We start from the raw sequence: 18763 nt of genomic DNA, 5'->3' as shown, positions 1-18763 counted from the left end.
AAGTCACATATAAAGCAGCTGGGAGGGAAGCAAGGTGGTGCTTTAAATGTTTTTCAGTTACCGTTGAATAAATAATCTGGTTTGTGATTGCTGGTGCGTCACATGCTCCGGTTTGGTTAGTCACTTTCTCGACGTCATTTCTAGGAAACGATAATGGCAACAACAGCGCCGTAAGTTTCTATTTTGCTGGCTCCTCGCCTCCCTTTTGATTGATGTAGAGAATTGACCAATTAAATGCAGTGCTCTCTGAACGATTCGACCAATCAGGTCCGAGCTCTGAGCTGGAACGGAAACTGTGTGACGGGTAACGGCATTTCGGCTCCTGAGTTTCTTCCAACGTCTGATTCTCATGAGCCAAAATGGCGCCTGAAGGTTTCTCTCGAGAACACATTGGGAGGGGAAATTGCTGTCCAATTAGAGACAGAACGAGAGGAAAAGAAAGGGGAAATGATATTCACACGCCTTCTCCGACACGGCAGTTGTTTTAGTAACATACAATAGCAGTTGTGGCTCTTTGCGAAAGCCTAAAGCGTTTGCTAGCTATGCATTTGTCCTAGCTTAGCTGACAGTTACTTGGATAATTTCGTGGACTGCGACAACTTAACTAAAGGTCAGTAAACATATTGCTACTGCGGTGCTTAACGCGGTTAATGGTGTTGACATGTCGTCGAAAATCCTGCAGATCGGTAAATAAACTGTAGCCAGAATCAGTGGTTTTGTAGCATGTAGTTGCGGTCATTACATCTTATTGTAAAAAGAAGTTGCAGTCAATTATTACTTGTATCGTTGTGTGGACCTACATGCCTCCATGCCTTGACACTTTGATACGGTCACTCTTTAATTTTCCCTACTGTGGGACAAATAAGTGAAATAAACTCGCCAGATTGTTCAGTACTTTGCACTTTGTTCCCTCGCATGTAACTTACAACTTGTCAGGTGTATCTGAAAGCCATTGCTGACAGTAATAGATCAGTTGCTTGTTGCTTGTTTGTCTCAGCAGGTTTGTTTCTTTGCATGTTGTTGTAACTCCCAGTGAATCTCAGGATGGCCCAGTGGGAAAGACTGAGGCAGCTCTCTCCTACTTACTGGCAGCAGCTTCATGAGCTATATGACAGGGATGGTTTGCCTATGGATGTTCGCCACTACCTGTCTGCTTGGATGGAGAAGCAGGAGTGGTAAGACACTAATACCTATAATCTTGTATGGTTATTACTACACTGTGTCTTGCACATAATTTACTCCCCATCTGTCTGGTGTGTTAATTCTTCTCAGGGAACGAGCAGCTAGGGACTATGGCCTTGCAATGGTGCTGTACCAGGTTCTGCTGGAGAATCTGGATATCCAGCACAGCCGCTTTGTTCAGGAGGAGTCATTCTTACAGCAGCACAACATCAGACGCTATAAACAGAGCTTCCAGGTGTGTAAAAATAAACATATTAGTTTTTTCTCATGAGCCAAAATGGCTCATGAGTATTAGTTTTTCTTCTGAATTGATCTGTGTGTCCTTTTAAAAATGTTTGCATGATGTTCAAAGGGAACGTTGAGTTCACATTGACGTCACCTCAGGTGTATTTGATTGTAAAGATAAGCATCATAAAAGTAACTAATAGCTCTAATCACATTCATTAAGTTGTTTGCGGTGACAGTTCCACATTCTTTTTTTCAATCATCACCTGATTTCTGTGTCTGATAGAGGTATCAAGATGAGCCCTGTGTTTTGGCAAGCACAATCCAGTGGTTTCTGGAAAAAGAGAAGGAAATTCTGACCAGTGCTGAGCTGAGTGAACAGGTTTGGGCAACTTTTATTTTACTAATGTACTGTACATACAATGTAAAGGGGAAATACAACACCCTGCTGCACAACACAATAACAGAAGCAGCATTCGTTGTTTATGTTTCATTTGATGTATACATGACTGATCTGTCAGCCTGGCGCTGCACAATACATTAAATTTCAATATTAAAATGCACAACATTGCAATCTGAATTCATAGACTTTTGATTGCTGCTATTTTTTTTTTTTTTTTTACTTTTTAAGGAGACTTTTGTTCATTTATATTTTTTTTTACCTTAATACTTTAATATACACAACTGTCTCTCTGTAACTTAATCAACAGAAGAATCGCATTGTTGTAGGTTTTCCCAGCCTTTAATTCCCCGCTTTTTTGTTTCAGGTGCAGAATTTGCAAGTTGAGCAGGAAGCCATGGAGACGACCTGTCAACAGGAGCTTGAACTCAAACTGGCTGGACTGAGGAACAATGTGCAGGTGAAGATAGTGTTATTTTGTGTTGTGACAGATTTACTCTGTATTGATAAACTATATCATGCTCACCGATCTTTTCTAATTTTCTGTCTCGTGCTGAACATTGTGGCACATAGTGTTTGGAACATGCAATTGTATGCCTGGAGGAGCAGCAAGATGAGTTTGATTTTAAGTATCAAACCCACAAGATGGAAGGTTAGGACATTAAAGACTCCTAATTCTATTTTCATTCACTGATACTGAGTAATACTGTGGTCTGAATCACAGCTTCATGCTCTTTTTTGTCTTACATGGAAACTTTCAACCCACAATGGAAATTCTCATGCAGCTGTGACAGATGAGGCACAGAAGAATGAAAGGATGAAGATGTTTCAGTCACTAGTCAACAAACTGAATGACTATAGAAAGGTAGGAAGCTATTGCTATTCACTAATTGTAAACTATTTATTAAAAGCAGCATTAATAAAACACATTAAATGCATCCAAAGTAATAATTCCGAATGTTTTCAGTTCTCAAACTTATACTTTGATGCACTGGTCTTGAATTCATTAAAGTCAAATTAAGGTTAGGAACTTATATTTTAATGGATATGTGGGGTTTATCTTACCATGTTTAATTAGGAGCTATTGCTGATGTTAAGAAATCTGCAGCACAAGTTTTAGGTTTTAGTTCTGGTGGAATCAGCAGCTAAAACCTCAAGAAAAACTTCAATTTAATATCAAACATGAAAAGCCAGATCAGTGTATCTCTGTTTTTCCCTACATATTGTATAATTTTTCTTATTTATCTTGTATATTTAATATTTAGAGCACCCTCGCAGACTTGAACAAACTTTTGGATCGGGCTGACGACCTGATCAATCTGTTGGTGCGAAAAGAGCTGGTGGACTGGCAGAGGAGGCAGCAGAAATCCTGCATCGGTGCTCCAGACAATGTTTGCCTAGATCAGTTGGAAAAATGGTATATTTCTCCCCTTATAAATTAAGTTTTAGAAATTAGCCATTTCCACTTGCAGCTTTCAAGTCTCGATTCTCTTTGTCTTCTAGGTTTACCTGCGTGGCAGTCTGTCTGTTCCAGGTCCGGGAGTTTCTCAATAAGCTGGACGAGTTAGTGGGAAAAATGTCCTATGAAAACGACCCTATAAAGGCCCAAAAACCTGCACTAAATAAGAGAGTTGATGCTCTTCTTAAAGACTTACTCAAGAGGTATGCCATTACAAGGCAGTTTGTTTTGCTCTGCTGATACTTGGGGTTGTTTTTTCTGAAAATGCACTGATATTTAGTTTTTTTTATGATACTTCCAAGTTCGTTTGTGGTCGAGACTCAGCCGTCCATGCCTCAGGGAAAAGGCCCTCTGGTTTTGCGTACAAATGTCCAGTTCTCTGTTAAGACCAGGTCAGTGTTGCACCATGTGAAGTGTTTTGAATATTAATGCATATTAAAAAGAGATTTGAGAGTTATTGGTTGCTTTTTAGAGTTGTAATTATAAAATTGTGTCAAATGGTTTTCTTTGTGGTCTGGTTTGCTGAAACCATTTTTGATACTTTCAGATTTTTTCCCTAAATACTATAACAGATACAAAACTTAATCAAGTGCTGCAGGTTCCTTGATAGATGTTCAAATTTTGAATCCAGAGAAAATGAACAAATCACAAGATTATCTTTATTAATACTTTATACCAGATCAAAAGTTGTGATCAACAATCAGAGCAGAAAATCATCCTAATCCAATCTCTGACCATTTGATTTGCGTATCTCTATAGACATATAAAACATGCAAAATCACAACTCATTTTTTACTTAGATCCACCACCTTTTTGTTTTGCACTAGAAGCTTCTGTCTAAGCCAATCTTTGTTTTGATACTTCAAATCTTAGACTTCTGGTTAAGTTTGCTGAACTGAACCACTCCATGAAGGTGAATGTCTCCATGTCAAGGTAAGATTTCGAGCTTACATTATTAATTACTGCTCACAGAAGTAATCTCCTGCCTATATTTTTTTCTTCATGTGATAATGAATGACATGTTATTTCCTCTCTCTGGTCGTTGCTCTTCTCTCTTCGTCCTTGAATTCAGGGAGACTCCTCAGATCAAAGGGTGAGTTTTGTTTCTCCCTAGCTTCAATGTAACAAGAACATCTGGGTAGATTATTTTGTTTCCACTAAAAAATGGCGGGTCTGTTTGTAGATATCGGCGCTTTAATGTGCTGGGAACTGCAACCAAAGATTTGAACATGGCTGAGAGTCTCAATGGAGGCATGGTTGCAGATTTCAGACATCTGGTGAGTATTAATGGTTTGAAAAGACTTGATAAATGCTAAACAGTTAATATGTCTGAAGCATTTAAGCAAGTTTAACACAGTGAAACATCCATGTGTAAATTATTCCACATGTTGAACAGTAAATGTTGTCAGATTATGAGAGTAGTCATTGGCAAACTTTCATAGCCAGAACAATTTTAACTTGGAAGTGTTTGTTTTTTAGTCTCTGAAGGAGCAAAAGTCTGGAGGGGGTGGAAAAGGAATCAGTGAGGTGAGTTAAATTAAATCGAAAACCCCTCAGTTGTTTTTTCGTCATGGGTTTGATCTGATGGTGTGTTCTTGGGCAGATTTCTCTGAGTGTTACAGAGGAGCTGCATATCATCTACTTCAACACTGTCTTTGAGCTGAAGGGCTTTTCAGTGGAGCTGCAGGTGAGGTTTTGACTGTTTCTTTTGATTTACATCTCTTAGTAACAAGCAGCAAAGATGTTAATCATCAACACAGCAATGACCTGCAATGAATCTGTCCTTCCCTCACATCTGCAGGCCTCCTCCCTTCCTGTGGTCATTATATCAAACTCCAGCCAGCAGCAAAGTGCCTGGGCGTCTATCCTCTGGTTCAACATGCTTAGTTTGGATCCAAAGGTGAAAAGTTGCACTCATTACCTCAAACCACTTTGCATATTGTTAGCAATGTCAACAATGTTGATATTTGCGTCTTTGCCCAGGATATTATGTTCTTCGCCAACGTTCCTGCAGCGCCGTGGCCACAGTTTGGAGAGATGTTGAGCTGGCAGTTTCTCTCTGCCACAAAACGTGGTCTGGATGATGATCAGCGCAAAATGATTGCACACAAGCTGTTTGGTAAATGCTTAAAAAGTTTATTAAGAAGTTTATTTTGAGAGAAATGTGTTGTTTGTGATGTATTGAGTTGCATATGTATAATTAGGCCTGTCTACATGGAAAATCTAGGATAGGAAAAAAATGTTATGACCTCAATTATGTCAATAATAGCTACAGGTTATTATTGTAGCTATTTACCTAATAGCTACAGGTAAAACCTGTATTTAATAACCTGTAGCTATTAAATACAGCTAATAGCTACAGGTAATGCATGTAGCTATTAGCTATTAGCTATCTTTAAAGACAGGTTGTACCTGTCTTTAAATACTAGGGAATTAATAAGTTAATATTCTGGTATTTTTGACATTCTATATGTTTTGTTTCAGTCTGAGATGAAACTGCTTGCAAATATAAACTTTATTGTTGGGGAAAAAAAGAAGTGAAGTGTAATTTCTAACAGCTTTATTAGACTTGCAGCAACTACATACAGTAAAAACAAAGTGCCTTGTTTCTATCTCAAGGTTTTATATAATAGGAAGTAATAAAATACTCTGAAGTGCTCAGGCTACAAATTAAAATATGAACCATACACGGTGCATGACACTTTTAGTTTACCATTAACATGTAATTGCACTGTTATTTTTGAAAAAAAAAAAAACTACAGGACTGTGTAGTTTTTTTTTTAAATAATGAAATAATGTTTCATTATTTGAAACAAAATAATGTTTTGTTTCAAAACATTATTTCTCGTCCAAGTAAATAATGTTTTGTTTTTTTGTCTCCCAAACATTATCCAGTTCCATGACTTCATGAAATAAGCATTTGCCCCTGCAGCTTTTTTTGTCCTCCATCAAGTAAATCAGTTCAATAAGCCATGCTTCGTCATTCATCTAAAGCTATAATTTTAGACATTAGAATGTCTATAAAGGGCAGTCTTTATGTTTTTCATGTGGCTGTCTGAGGACTGTAAAAACCTGCCTGCACTTCTACAGGAATTTATAATGATAAGGATTGTGCCACATAGTTCAGTGTTTTTGCCTTCAGACATGTTTTCTGAGAGTTATTGGACCTGAAAGGACATGAATGATGCAGCTTTCTCTTTGTGCTCTGCCAGGGAAGCAGCAGAACTACGACATGTGCAAAGTGTCATGGTCGAAGTTTTCAAAGGTGAGAATGGAAAGTAGATAATTTGTTGTAAAATAATGTGCGATGTTCAACGTCACTATTTAATGCAACATTTGCATATATGCACTAACTTGTCTTTATTATAGTGACAGTGTGTACATTTGGTTTTTGTAAAACTGTTAAGAACTTTTTACATTTACACAACTTGTATTATTATTCTGTCTAATTGATGTATATTTTTATCTGTTCATTTCAGGACAGTGGTCCTGACACTTTCTGGGTGTGGTTTGATGGCATCCTGGTGATGGTGAAAACCTACCTGGAAAACATCTGGAGGGAAGGGTGAGTGTGCTGGATTTCAACTTGGGCCTCACATGTATCCCAACCATTTAAGGTGTGTTTATCGTGAAGCATTTAGTAATATTTCTACACACTTAAAAGCTAACATTTGTGGTATTCCACTTACATATGTGTGGGATTTTACAGGAGAAATCAACAAAAAACTAGTACATGGAGGGACAATGGAAGCAAAATGATATGTAGCTCGCAAATCATTTTACCCAAAAAATCTGAAAAATGTGGCATGTGTTGGTATAAAACCTCAGTTTGTGTTTTACCACAAGCTTTGAATCAGGCCCTAAACATACAACAGATAAATACTAGATGAGCGTGATTTAGTTTTGTTTTATGTAATAATAATAATAATAATAATAGTAATAATAATAATGATACATTTTATTTGTAGGCACCTTTCTTCACAATCAACGTCACGTTACACAATTCAACATAAAAACAAGCACAAAAGAGGAAGAGTGAAGTGTTTTTTTCTTTCTTTTTAAATGCAGCCTCATTATGGGTTTTGTGAGCAAAGGAAAAGAAAAACTGCTCCTGAAGAAGAAGAAGAGAGGCACTTTCTTGTTGCGCTTCAGTGAAAGTGTGGTGGGAGGAATCACCTTCTCATGGGTGGAAATAGACTCAACTGGTTTGACATTTTTTTATTTCAAACTACATTCAACACCAATTAAAACTGTTTTGTTACTCTTTCTGTTTTATCACGCTTGTATCTTTGTCATTGATTTTAGGTGAGCCTGAAATAAAAACCGTCCAGCCCTTCACAAAAACTGATCTCTGCCAGATCCCATTCCACGAAATCGTCAGAAATTTCCAGATCTTAGAAGCCGAAAACATCCCGGAAAGTCCTCTACTTTTCCTGTATCCCGACACTCCAAAAGATGAAGCTTTTGGAAAGTGGTACTCTGAGAAGAGTGGAGGTATGGGTTTCACATGCTATTGCAAAATTGAATTTACACCCAAATGTTCTTTACTCTGCATACATACAAAATCCTACCAAGTATTGTTGGACCAATTTCTAGTGCAAATATCTTAGGACACTTGAGATAAAACAAAACTAACTTACAAGTAACTTTTCATCAAGAAATATGAGCTTGTTTTAAGTCATTAATTCCTTAATATTGATGAAAATTAACATGTTCCATTGGCAGATAATTTTACTTATAACCTGGGAAAAATGTCTTGTTTCAAGTAAAATGATCTGCCAATTGAGCTAGAGCTTTATCATCAATATTAAGGAATTATTGATTTAAAACAACCTTTATCTTGCTGAAAAGTTTCTTACAAGTTAGCTCTGTCTTATTTCAAGTGTGCTAAAGACTAAAAGGACAAAGAAATAGACTAAAATTACTTGGTACGGTTTTGTGGTTTTGCATTTTAGATATTTTTACACGATGTTATTGTGGCTAAAAGCATAAAATCACATGTTTTCTCTGAACTTTTTCAGATGACAATCCTTACATAAAGTACATCAAAACCAAGCTGATGTTTGTTTCTAAAGAGTAAGTGTTTTTCTTTTCTTTAATGAGTCTGGCTTGCATTGACTTGTTTGTCAAAAAAAAAGCAAAAAAATAAAAATAAAATAAAACCTTAACCCTTTTATGACTAACCCCCCCCCCCCCCACCCCAAATAAATAGATTACCCACTTAATTTTTTAATAATATGAGCTACTGGTTGTAATGGCTGTTTGTCATTGGTCATGTAGGAACACACTGGAAGCTAGGTCACCCATGTCCTGTGACATGACACAGGGTGATTGCCTGGAGCCAATGTATGGAGAGGCAGCTGGTGAGTCCTGGCTCTCCTTGCTGTCAAATCCAGCTGCAAACCTTGGAACCAATCAACCCCATCATCAGAGAGCTCTGTCACTGCTTTAGTTTGGCTTTGTGGTGTTTGAGAGCAGTGGGGAGCGTTTCTAAGTGACGGCTGTGATACCGCTCAGCATGTGTCCCATTGTGGGACATTTCTTCTGCATGTTCATGCCTGTTGTCCTCTGCTCTCACAAAACCTCTCGGGTGTCTGGGTTACGTAAGATGTTTACTAACACATTCATTCAGTCTGGCTGCATTTAGGTTTTGAGTTTTGCGTTTCACTTCATGAAAGTAAAAACTGAATGTCATCCAAATGAGCTGAGATTAATTGGGAAACATTTTAATCTTTTTTTTTTTTTAGCAGAATGAAGTAATGAACCAAGTATTGACTTAGAAAAATGATTATGTGATAACTAAAACTAATAGTATACTTCTAATTGTAATTGTTCTAATTGTTTTTTTTTTTTTTTGCAGAATTATGTTAATCACTGATACTTGTTCCCATTTAGCGTTAAATTGTTTGAAAGGACTACTGTGTGACATCTTGCTAAAATAATGGTCAAAGTCAATTTTTTCCAAAAGTGTTTTTTTTTGTTTTGTTTTTCTGGTATCATCTTTTTTTTTTTTTTTTTTTTTTTACAAAATTGACTTTGTCCATTATTTTAGGAAGGTCACAATAATACATCTTGCCTGAAAGGGAATGTGAGTCCATATACATTTCAAGAAAATAGCCATTAAAAGTAATTTTGTCAGAAATTCAATTCAAAAGTTAGCTACTTTTGAATCATAAAAGTAATTTTGCAGTTGAGTAATGTAGTTGTAAAAGTAATTGTAAAAGAACTATAATGCAATTCAAAACTAAAATGAATTACAAATATACAGATTCAATAAAAGCTGAGATATTAAACGTGTTTATCTCTAATGATTTTGATAATTATGGATTACAGTCTGATAAACCAAGAAATGGTTTATCAGACTAAAAAAAACATACAGCAAGTAATTTGTTTTACCTTATTATGGGCTGCCCTGATGGGGAAGCAATCAGTACCGAATGTAAGAAAAAAGTCTGGTCAAAAAAAAGGAAGAACTACAGCCTGGGAAGGATTATGAAGCCTGTTAAAGAATTTGCAGGCAATTCACAAGTGGAGGTCTCCAGCTGGTGGTCTGGTCTTATCTGGGCAGAGGAGAGAAAAACTGGTCCAATGTCCTCCTTTCAGATGACTATAAGATTTAAATTTCATTTGGAAATCGATGTCCGAGAGTCTGGAGCAAGAGAGGAGAGGCACACAATTCACATTGCTTGATTTCCAGCATTAAGTTTCAACAGTCAGTGATGGTTTGGGGAGCTGGTGTTGGTCCACTGGGTTTTCTGAAGTCCACAGTGAGAGCAGCCGTCCAGCTGGACATTTTAGTGAATGTCTGACGTCATTTTCCAGCAGGACTTGGCACCAGCCATATCGCCAAATTCCTGCTCTAATAATTGCAATAGTACATTGTTAATCCAGTCACTGATTGAGTGGTTTGACCTAATCTGCATTCAAAGTCTGCGAACTATTGCCAAGAAGAAGGAATGAGGCAGCAGATCAGACGACACAGGCGAGCCGAAGGCTGATGTCAAACCAGCTAGTGCTTCCTTAACAGACCCAGCAGTGGCACAATTTGTCACCTCCATGCCATTCTGCATTAATGCAGTAATTCATGCAAAACTTATTGAGTCTATACAGTGGAGTAAACTTTTTTTTTTTTTTCAGAAAGCTAGAATCCTTTTCTACCGCTTTGATTTCAGAAGAACTGAATCTTTGGTTTTTTTTTAGCCAGAAGTCATAATCGGTAAAGTTAACAGTAATAAATACTTGGAAAAATTCCTTGGGGTGTAATAAAATAATGAATGGCTTGGTTTCACCTTTTCAACTGAAGTACTTCTTATTTACTGCGCCTTTGCTTCCTCAAATCTTTTGTTTTGAGTTTGATTGACATTCTTATTATGCCTTGCTGCTGCTGTATTACCTGAACTACAGGTGATAAATTATACTTGGTTCAACTTCTTCTCTGTGCTTTCATGCAGAATCAGTACTTCTTTTTTTTTTATTTTGTGCACATGACCAAATACCATTTTTGTCACTCTCACTTCCGCTTTGAAATCAGTCATATGGACACAAATGCAGTCGCAGCAGCCAAAAGCAAAGCAATAACCTTCTCTTTCCTGGTTTTCTTCCCGCCTAGAACAAGAGGATGAGCCTCTGCGGCCACAGATGGAAATCTTTCAGGATCTCATGCTGAGCAGCTCCATCGAGCCCTCGGAGGACGATTGTCTGTTGTACCCGAGCTTCACTGATTCTGACTGCATACAGCCCGACTCATTCCTGGCAGAGTTCAACCTATTAGCACCCAGCCTCATGCCTGCACAAACCTGTGGAGGCATTTCCCAGTAGATCTGTGCATGTTGGCCAGAACTATACAAATCTGCTGACCCCTATTTGCAAAATCCATGCATAGAACTCTGTTGCACTGAACAAGCCGAATATAAAACACAATAGCTCATAGATTTTCCTATCATGTTGAGAAGTCAGTCAATCTTCTTCGCCCGTTAATATTTATGCAAACAAAACATCAAAGGCTGAAGGAGCTGTTTTAAAACCTGGAATATTATCAATTAATTTTTCAAAGCTCCGAAACAGAAAAATGATCGGATGGTGGGAGGTATTGTATGAAGCACTTTGAAGACGCCTTCATCTTGAAAATGTGGCTCTTAAATAATTTTATTCTTGTTGGATTGAAGTTTGTATTTTTTAATTTTTTTTTTTCATTTTTATGTTTTTCACTGGAAGTACACAAACAAGGCACTCCTTTGATTATTTTATATGCAGTTTGCATACATTCACTCAATTTAATCAGTGTTCTATTATAATTCAACATAATCTCAGTAAAACTGGTAAAAATTTGCCATTTTTTCTTGTTTTACCTTGAACATACTGTTTTCCCAAAGCTTGGCTCTTCCTTCCTCTGCCCTTATAACATTCATTTACCCGTATAGAGTCTTTTTGCATATGTTGTCTATTCTTGCACTTCCAAATAGATTGTCATTTTGCCTAAAATGTCTGTTCTACTTTCGGACTCTATTTAATCTCAGTCTTTATATTTCTTGGTGAAATGTGAATGGTTTCTAATCAGCTGTCTTTTTAGCAATCCAGTTGTTCTCTCCACTGTTAATTGTACTTCTGGAGAGTTTAATTCACTTGGTTTATGTAATAAAGCTTTTTGAAAGGGAACAATTTGATTTGAATCACGTCTTGATTTACAAACTCACAAGAATGAAAAATATCCACCTATGTGGCTTCAGAATGGGAAAAGAAAAATTCTGCTTAAATGTTCTGGTATGGATGTGGATAGAGTTGTTGGCGTGACTATTAAAGAAGTGCAGATTATCTTAAACTCGCCGCTAATTTAATCTCATTGAATAATTTTCACAAACCTGCTTTCAGGTTTCAGCTGAAGACCTAAGTGAGTTTTTCTAGAGGGTTTATAATATGCATTACATCAAGGTTCTCAATCCATTTGCTAGACATACATGACAATGATTACTAATTAAAACTATGATGATCTCAAAAACAGACAATGCATTTAGGAATGCTTCAGTTACATTAGTCTTTTTTAGATTGATACGAACATTTGTACCACAAAATGAATGTGACTTTTTTTATCCCCTCCTGAATAAATGAATATTTAATACTATAATACTCCTTAGTTTTACTTCTGCGGGAAGTTCAAATAGACTTGTACTGTCGCATAATTATTTTGTAGAAAAATCACATTATTCAAAATTAGAAGAAAATGTTAACTCCAAACTTTAAGTACATTTAGATTGCTTCCTTAAGGATGCTAAAAGTCTCAAATATTGCTTTATGGCAGCACATTTTCATCCAGAAGTGCTAAAAAAAATGGCCTTTGTTCTCCTTTTTGTCTTTTGCACATCTTATTGCTTCATGGCTTAAAATGGAAGTTTTGTTCACCAAAACTTTCCTGTTTTGAAATGTGTAGCAGTAATCTATTTTATTGCACACAAGGAGTCGTAGAAAGACCAAAATTGAAACTGGGGCTACAGATGGTGGATGTTTTATCATCTCATTAATTAATTAATATGATGACATCATTTTACAATATTAAATTAGATGTTCTGATCAAATTAGTACAGATCAGTCCTTCCTGTGGTGCATTACTCAGTATAATAATTCATGACACTGTTACATATATTGGAAACATCACTCAACTATGGACTGGTAATGGTTTAAATTTTAAAAGTACATTGAAAGGAAATAAAAATGATTGCTCTAAACTGACAACTAATTATTGCACATTTAGTGTTGAAAATACCTAAACAGAAATGGATTTTTCCGCAGTAAAAAAAAATAAAAGTTTTTGTTGTTCAAATAGACGGCCTATCAACTAGAATAATCTACAAAAATATTTATTAAAGTGAGGGACAATACAGGGACATGTAACGCAAAGACTCACTGTCAATGCATTTTCTTAATATAACTTAAAAGTTTTCTTAATATATTAAGCTATATTAAGAAAACTTAAAATTATAAATAAAGTAGTAACTTTATTTATAACTTTAAATAAAGTTGTATGATTAACTTTATTTATGTTCTTTTTCCGGTTTTAACTCAAAATGATTGCTAATTAGCCAGATAGTAAAAACTTATGTTCTCCACTTGAGATGTCATGAACTTGAAAAGGAGGTTTAAAGTAAAGTAACCTTGAATATGTTTCAGAGGGGATGCTATCATTTCTCCATGAATGTGTTTATGGTTTCTTACAGCGGTTATCACTGTGTGCATGAATCACTTAGACAGCAGACAGAAGTCAATTAGAAAGAGTCATGAGTCGCACAATGTCTTGCTGCTGTTAAAGTGTTTTAAACAAAACTGGGTCAAAAAAAAAAATCAGACTCCCCAAGCTTCGAAACAGCCATAGACAATGTCGTCTGTGCTCTCAGATGGAGGCTTCAACAAACTGCTAGCATGTCTGCACACGCATATTCCTCCCATTTTACATCATCATAAAGGCCAAATCACCTGAGCCCTTAGCTTTTAGTCATGCCTTGTCAGCACAAGTAAGACAGCATTGAGACAGAGCAAGTTCCTGAATTACTGGAGTGTTGTGTTAGCTGGGACTGTCCTGGCATAGTTAAGCAATGAAGGCTCTTTCTGGTGTGATGTAATGGACACTTCCACAATCTGAAATGACAAAGCTTTTCCCTCTTATCCCGAATGACGTCACGACACAGTTAACCTCTTAAAAACATACATTTAATTTCACAATAAACAACATATGGTGATGTACAAAGATATCTGCACGTTGAATTGCAAAGTGTGACCTAAATTTATACTTCAAAATAAATGTAAATATCTGTGAGATATAAGAATATAAGTGAAGGAGCTGTAATTTAAAATCAACTTTTTGCCTTTTTTTTTTTTTTTTACACAGCATTCTGGGAAATGTGGGCAAACCTCTAAGTTGATGGAATCACCATATCAACCAACTCTTTCTTCGGTTACCTAGCAACAAGCAGTTTCAGATTCTCTCCAACTTTAGTTACCTAGCAACGCTCTGTTGAGTAACTGGCGCAGCAGCAGTTTGAGGTTTCTCAAAACTGTTTAAAAGTAAAAACTGCAGTGGAGTAGAAACTGCAGATAAAACAGGAAAGGTGACGCCACCACATTGACAGTATTTCAGATGTTTAAAGCAAAAACATAATTGATAATTATCTATATTAACAACTGACGTCGACTCCATGATAAGTTTTTCTTTTAGCCCAGTTCTAATAAACACATTCAAAAGTCAACCCTGCTAGCTTTCAGGGGATGTTTTTCCTGAGAGGGACATTAAACCGGGAAACCTGAAACGGACACTTTGGACTCATGGATCAATCAAAGTAAGTTCTATGAAATCAGACTTTGTGGGTCTGACGCCAGCTGCACAGGCGGGTGAAAGGAATAGCAGCTCAGCTGAGCAGCTTCCAGTATGCCTGCCGAAACTGTCTGTTCATGAGCGCGTACAGGATAGGGTTGATGCAGCTGTTGAGCCAGGTGAGGTTGGCACAGAACATGTGCAACATCTGTGGGGCGCGGTTTTCTTTGTCGGCTATGTTTAGTAGCATAAATGGGACAAAGCAGAACACAAAGCAGAGAAACACAACAAAACACATGCGGGTCACACGCTTGAATTCGTTAACGTTTGGAATCCCAGGATGTGTAGCGGGAGCGGTGCTTCGGGTCACTGGCTGTGGGTCTGATGACGTTAAGGGTGGAGCTGAACTCTGTGTGTTTTGGTCCTGTTCTGCTTGGCTGCTAATCTCTGAGCTATATGTCTTCCCCACACCACTTTCCACTCTGCTGTCGTCCGTCCCCTGAGCTGAAGGAGCAGGCGTCTTCCTAGAAGAGCGTTTACTCAGCCTGTAGCGGAACAGAGCTTTTGATGCAAGCCTGACTTTTTTGTAGATGAGCATGTAGAAGACTCCAACACATCCCAGACCGATGATAAAATAGAGGAAAAGCAGGATGGTGGTGTAGGGGCGGCCTTTGGTGCGATGGAAGCTGCAGGTGCACACCTGAGGCACAAACGCGAAAACAGACCAGAGTGGGCCGAAGCTGGCCAGACCCAGACCCCAAGCTGAGACCACGAGAAAAGTAAGTCCAACGTTGGAAAACAAGCAGTTGAAAACAGCTCTTTTTGCAACCAGGAGGTATCGGCTCACCGCCACCAGGCAGAGGATAATGATGGAGACGGAGTGGGAGACGCAGAGGAGCAACCCAAAGATCTGGCACCAGACCTGACCAGCACGCCATCTGAGGTGCAGGTAGGAGTCTACAGAGATGGGCTGCAGGATGGTGCAGTAGAGAAGGTCAGCCACCGCCAGGTTAACGATGAGGACGTTGAAGCGAGTCTGGAGACGGGAGTTCAGGCTGAAGGCCAGGACGGTCATCAGGTTCCCCACGGTTCCAATGAAGGTTACACAACATCCCCACAGCACGGCAAAGTACCGGTACACCACCACCGAGCGGCTGTAGCAGGAGAAGCTACTGGCCTCTATTTGGTCCGTGTGATTCATCTTTATGCTGTGAAAATAATAGAGAAGTTAGTTTCCTTTAACTGACCTCATAGCAGGTAACCAGTTTGTCTGAGAAGGAAGTTAAACAGCAAGTAGACAACATGAACTCACCACTTCCCTCTGCTGCTCTGACTGAAACCACTAGTGCAAGTTTTAGCTTTGATAAAACTGATTTTGTTGCATAATGTAAAAATATTTATTTTGGTTCATAATTCACAGCAGAGGAGATAATTGCCTTTTTCTACACTTTTATAATAGAACCACCATATACATATGTATACAGCTCTGGAAAAAATTAAGAGACTACCTAAAATAATCAGTTTCTCTGATTTTACTTTATATATGAAGTTTTTTTCCCACCATATACTGGAAGACTAATAATAGGAGGGACGGAGCAAACTGCAGGCCAATCCTGGAATAAAACTACATACTAATACAGGAGTTTAGATCAGTGTGAGAAAATATATCTGAACATATTTAAGATCTGAAAGTCGATGTCTCCCTCTAATCTGACTGAGTAAACACATTTTCAAAAATCTCACTCTCTAAAATTGCTTATTTGGTAGAACCGAACCCCAAAAGACCTGCAGCTGCCGTCACAACAACAGCTGGCTCTACAAAGGATTCACTCAGAGGAGCTGAATACAAAACTATGCAACATTTCTTAAGATTTATATCTGTAACAATGTTGAAAACCATGCAGCATTTGCCTTCCCCTTTAAAACTATTCACTGTTTTCACTTAGGAATAAAACTTAACATTTGAGGTTATTACTTAGCAAAATGTGAAAAGGAATACATTGTAAGGACTGTATATGTGTAGTAAAATACACACTAAAACACACAGGGTCCAATAAAACCAACAGCATCAGATGAGGTGAAAGTCAGTTTGCACCTAATGATGATAAATAGATTGAGTTTAAACCCTGAAGGAAAGGAGTGTGAATGATTACACAACACAAGCCTCTCGACATAAATAAAAGTACTTTAGCTTATTCAAATTCACTCTGACTAATCCTTAAAATATACCACAAATCAATGAAAGCGTAATGGTTTTAAAAATTAAAACTGCAGCTTTCTTGAAAAAGAGCATTGAAATAAAACATCCTGTAAACATAACATCTATGTTTTCCTTCTCAGTCAGTGAAATACATTTCATGATAAACACAGAAAAACACCAGAGTTGTTGATAGTGAGGCATCTGACCTAAATATGATGGAAAATTAAGCATATTGAGAGAAAATGAGACGCCGCTCTTACCTTCACGCTGCTCTGTGTCTGTTAGAGATTGTTCAGCTCTTCTGACAGGTTGCGTGTTTCTCTTCCTGCTGAAGTCACCGCTCTTCTGGATCCTCTTTATTGGGCTGCGATGCTGCAATACGTTTGTTGTTGTTTTTTTTTTTTTGTTGCTGCAGGCGGAAATTCTTGTCTTCTCAAGCAGAACCTTGGAATAAGTCAACGAAGACCTGAACACACAATGAAAAAAACTGAAGATTAATAAGAGGGATCCTGTCTGAGAAAAGAAATCCTCAGATGGTTCATGTTTGAAAACCTTTAGAACCACTGAAACCCACACCCTAAACTACAGTCCAAAGTAAAACACAAACCATGTTATTATGGTGGCACTTCACAGACGAGATGAGGAGCAAAACTGCAAATCCAGTAAACATTTAATCACTGAGCATTAAAACATGTTGTCCACACTTTATTTCTACTTTGCATCTAAAAGGTCAGACTTTGTTAAATCAGGAGGAAATCCATCAATCCATCAATGGAGGAACTCCAGTTCTCTCTAAGTCCAGGTGGGAAGGCTCGCCATCAAGGTGAATGGAGGAATCCACTTCAGGAAAATTAAATGGGGAATCCACCACAGGAACAATCCAGGAGAAAAAACAACAACAACCCTGATCTGTCAATAGACAGGACCAGCAGAAATATAGAATTTTTATTAAACCGATCTAGCTTCCATCCTTAGATCATGTTTCATAACTGTTGTAAAATCCTTTTCCAAGCACAATAATAAAACATTACATTTTACTCTAACTCAGCAAAGGTTTACATTTGAATAACTAAGTAAACACTATTATTCGACAACAACAAGATAAAAAGAACAAAAACCAAATGAAAGGCACAAAATATGCTCAGCGATCTCAGTGCGACACGTTCAGAGCAACTACAGTATATAGTGACTCTCAGTCTGGACACGTAGGGCACTAGACAGTGTGAAAGGCATATTTTTCAAGTTTTAACTTCAACAACATGAATTAAATAAAATAAAAATAGATTATTATTTAGGCTTTACCTTCAGTTGAACTGAGAACAACTGCCAACCAACTGCCAGAAGAGCTAACAGTTCCAACTGATCTTAACGGCTAACGGCAGAAAAACTGAAGTTCAGTTTTCTGAAGCTTACAACTCTTTCTAGCTTAGAAATTGGACTATAAACAATAACTATTTAGAAAAAAAAAGAAAAGAAAAGTTTCTTCAAAGTCAATAAACAACATTAAAAACATATTTAAAAATCCTCACTCTGTCTCAGCTGTCTCAATAGGGTTGGATCTCCCGCTCACAATCAACGCTGCCAACACGGGAATAAAGGCGGAGCCTCTGTGGCATTCCGGTCTCTGATTGGTCTAAACATTCATGGAAGCCAAACTTCCCATTGGCCAGACAGACCACCCCGCCTACCCAATCTCCAGTCCTTAAAGGGGTATCCCCACTTTATGTGGGTTACATACGCAGTTCTTCAAATATTCTGAGTAAATATATTCATCCATTCATCCATAACAACTGGAACTTTCAATATCTATCTAGTTGTTTTAGCAATTCACCATTTATTAAAAGATTGACCCTCGGATTAATGTCACTCCCTGCTAAGGCTGTGGTGAAATTACCGTAATATCCTGATATTGGTTATTATCAGGTTACAGTTACTCTTTCAGAAACCGTTGGAATCTTTCAGATAGTGCAAAGTGTGGCAGAATTACTTAAGTCCTAC

At 37.6% G+C, this 18763-nt stretch overlaps 2 protein-coding genes across 5 annotated transcripts; one reads left to right on the top strand and one right to left on the bottom strand.

Annotated features, from left to right (window-relative positions):
- Positions 1-356: 356 nt before the first annotated feature.
- Positions 357-11943, top strand: stat2 (signal transducer and activator of transcription 2). 4 transcript variants are annotated; one of them, XM_055026764.1, is made up of 24 exons: positions 358-610; positions 1034-1175; positions 1273-1417; positions 1694-1789; positions 2175-2267; positions 2381-2459; positions 2593-2672; positions 3073-3224; positions 3311-3469; positions 3569-3658; positions 4140-4199; positions 4339-4359; positions 4450-4543; positions 4746-4793; positions 4870-4953; positions 5068-5166; positions 5250-5385; positions 6479-6531; positions 6746-6831; positions 7335-7471; positions 7572-7760; positions 8288-8342; positions 8547-8629; positions 10876-11943. In XM_055026764.1, the coding sequence occupies exons 2-24, from the start codon at positions 1045-1047 to the stop codon at positions 11082-11084; spliced, it is 2379 nt and encodes a 792-aa protein (XP_054882739.1). In that variant the 5' UTR covers positions 358-610; positions 1034-1044; the 3' UTR covers positions 11085-11943. The 4 variants fall into 4 exon arrangements, with proteins under 4 accessions (XP_054882744.1, XP_054882739.1, XP_054882733.1 ...); XM_055026758.1 differs by having other exon boundaries at positions 1001-1175; XM_055026768.1 differs by having other exon boundaries at positions 998-1175.
- Positions 11944-13942: 1999 nt separating this feature from the next.
- Positions 13943-18383, bottom strand: gpr84 (G protein-coupled receptor 84). The gene is made up of 3 exons (XM_055026856.1): positions 18295-18383; positions 17026-17231; positions 13943-15773 (listed from the first exon to the last, which is right to left on the bottom strand). Exon 3 carries the CDS (start codon positions 15764-15766, stop codon positions 14660-14662), a length of 1107 nt encoding a protein of 368 aa, XP_054882831.1. The 5' UTR covers positions 15767-15773; positions 17026-17231; positions 18295-18383; the 3' UTR covers positions 13943-14659.
- Between the last annotated feature and the right edge of the window lie 380 nt (positions 18384-18763).

This window comes from Poeciliopsis prolifica, unplaced genomic scaffold (assembly GCF_027474105.1).
Source record: "Poeciliopsis prolifica strain line A6 unplaced genomic scaffold, Auburn_PproV2 SCAFFOLD003, whole genome shotgun sequence".
Classification (NCBI taxonomy): Eukaryota; Metazoa; Chordata; class Actinopteri; order Cyprinodontiformes; family Poeciliidae; genus Poeciliopsis; species Poeciliopsis prolifica.
Note: the sequence above shows the minus strand (reverse complement) of the source record. Positions and strands in the feature narration are given on the sequence as shown.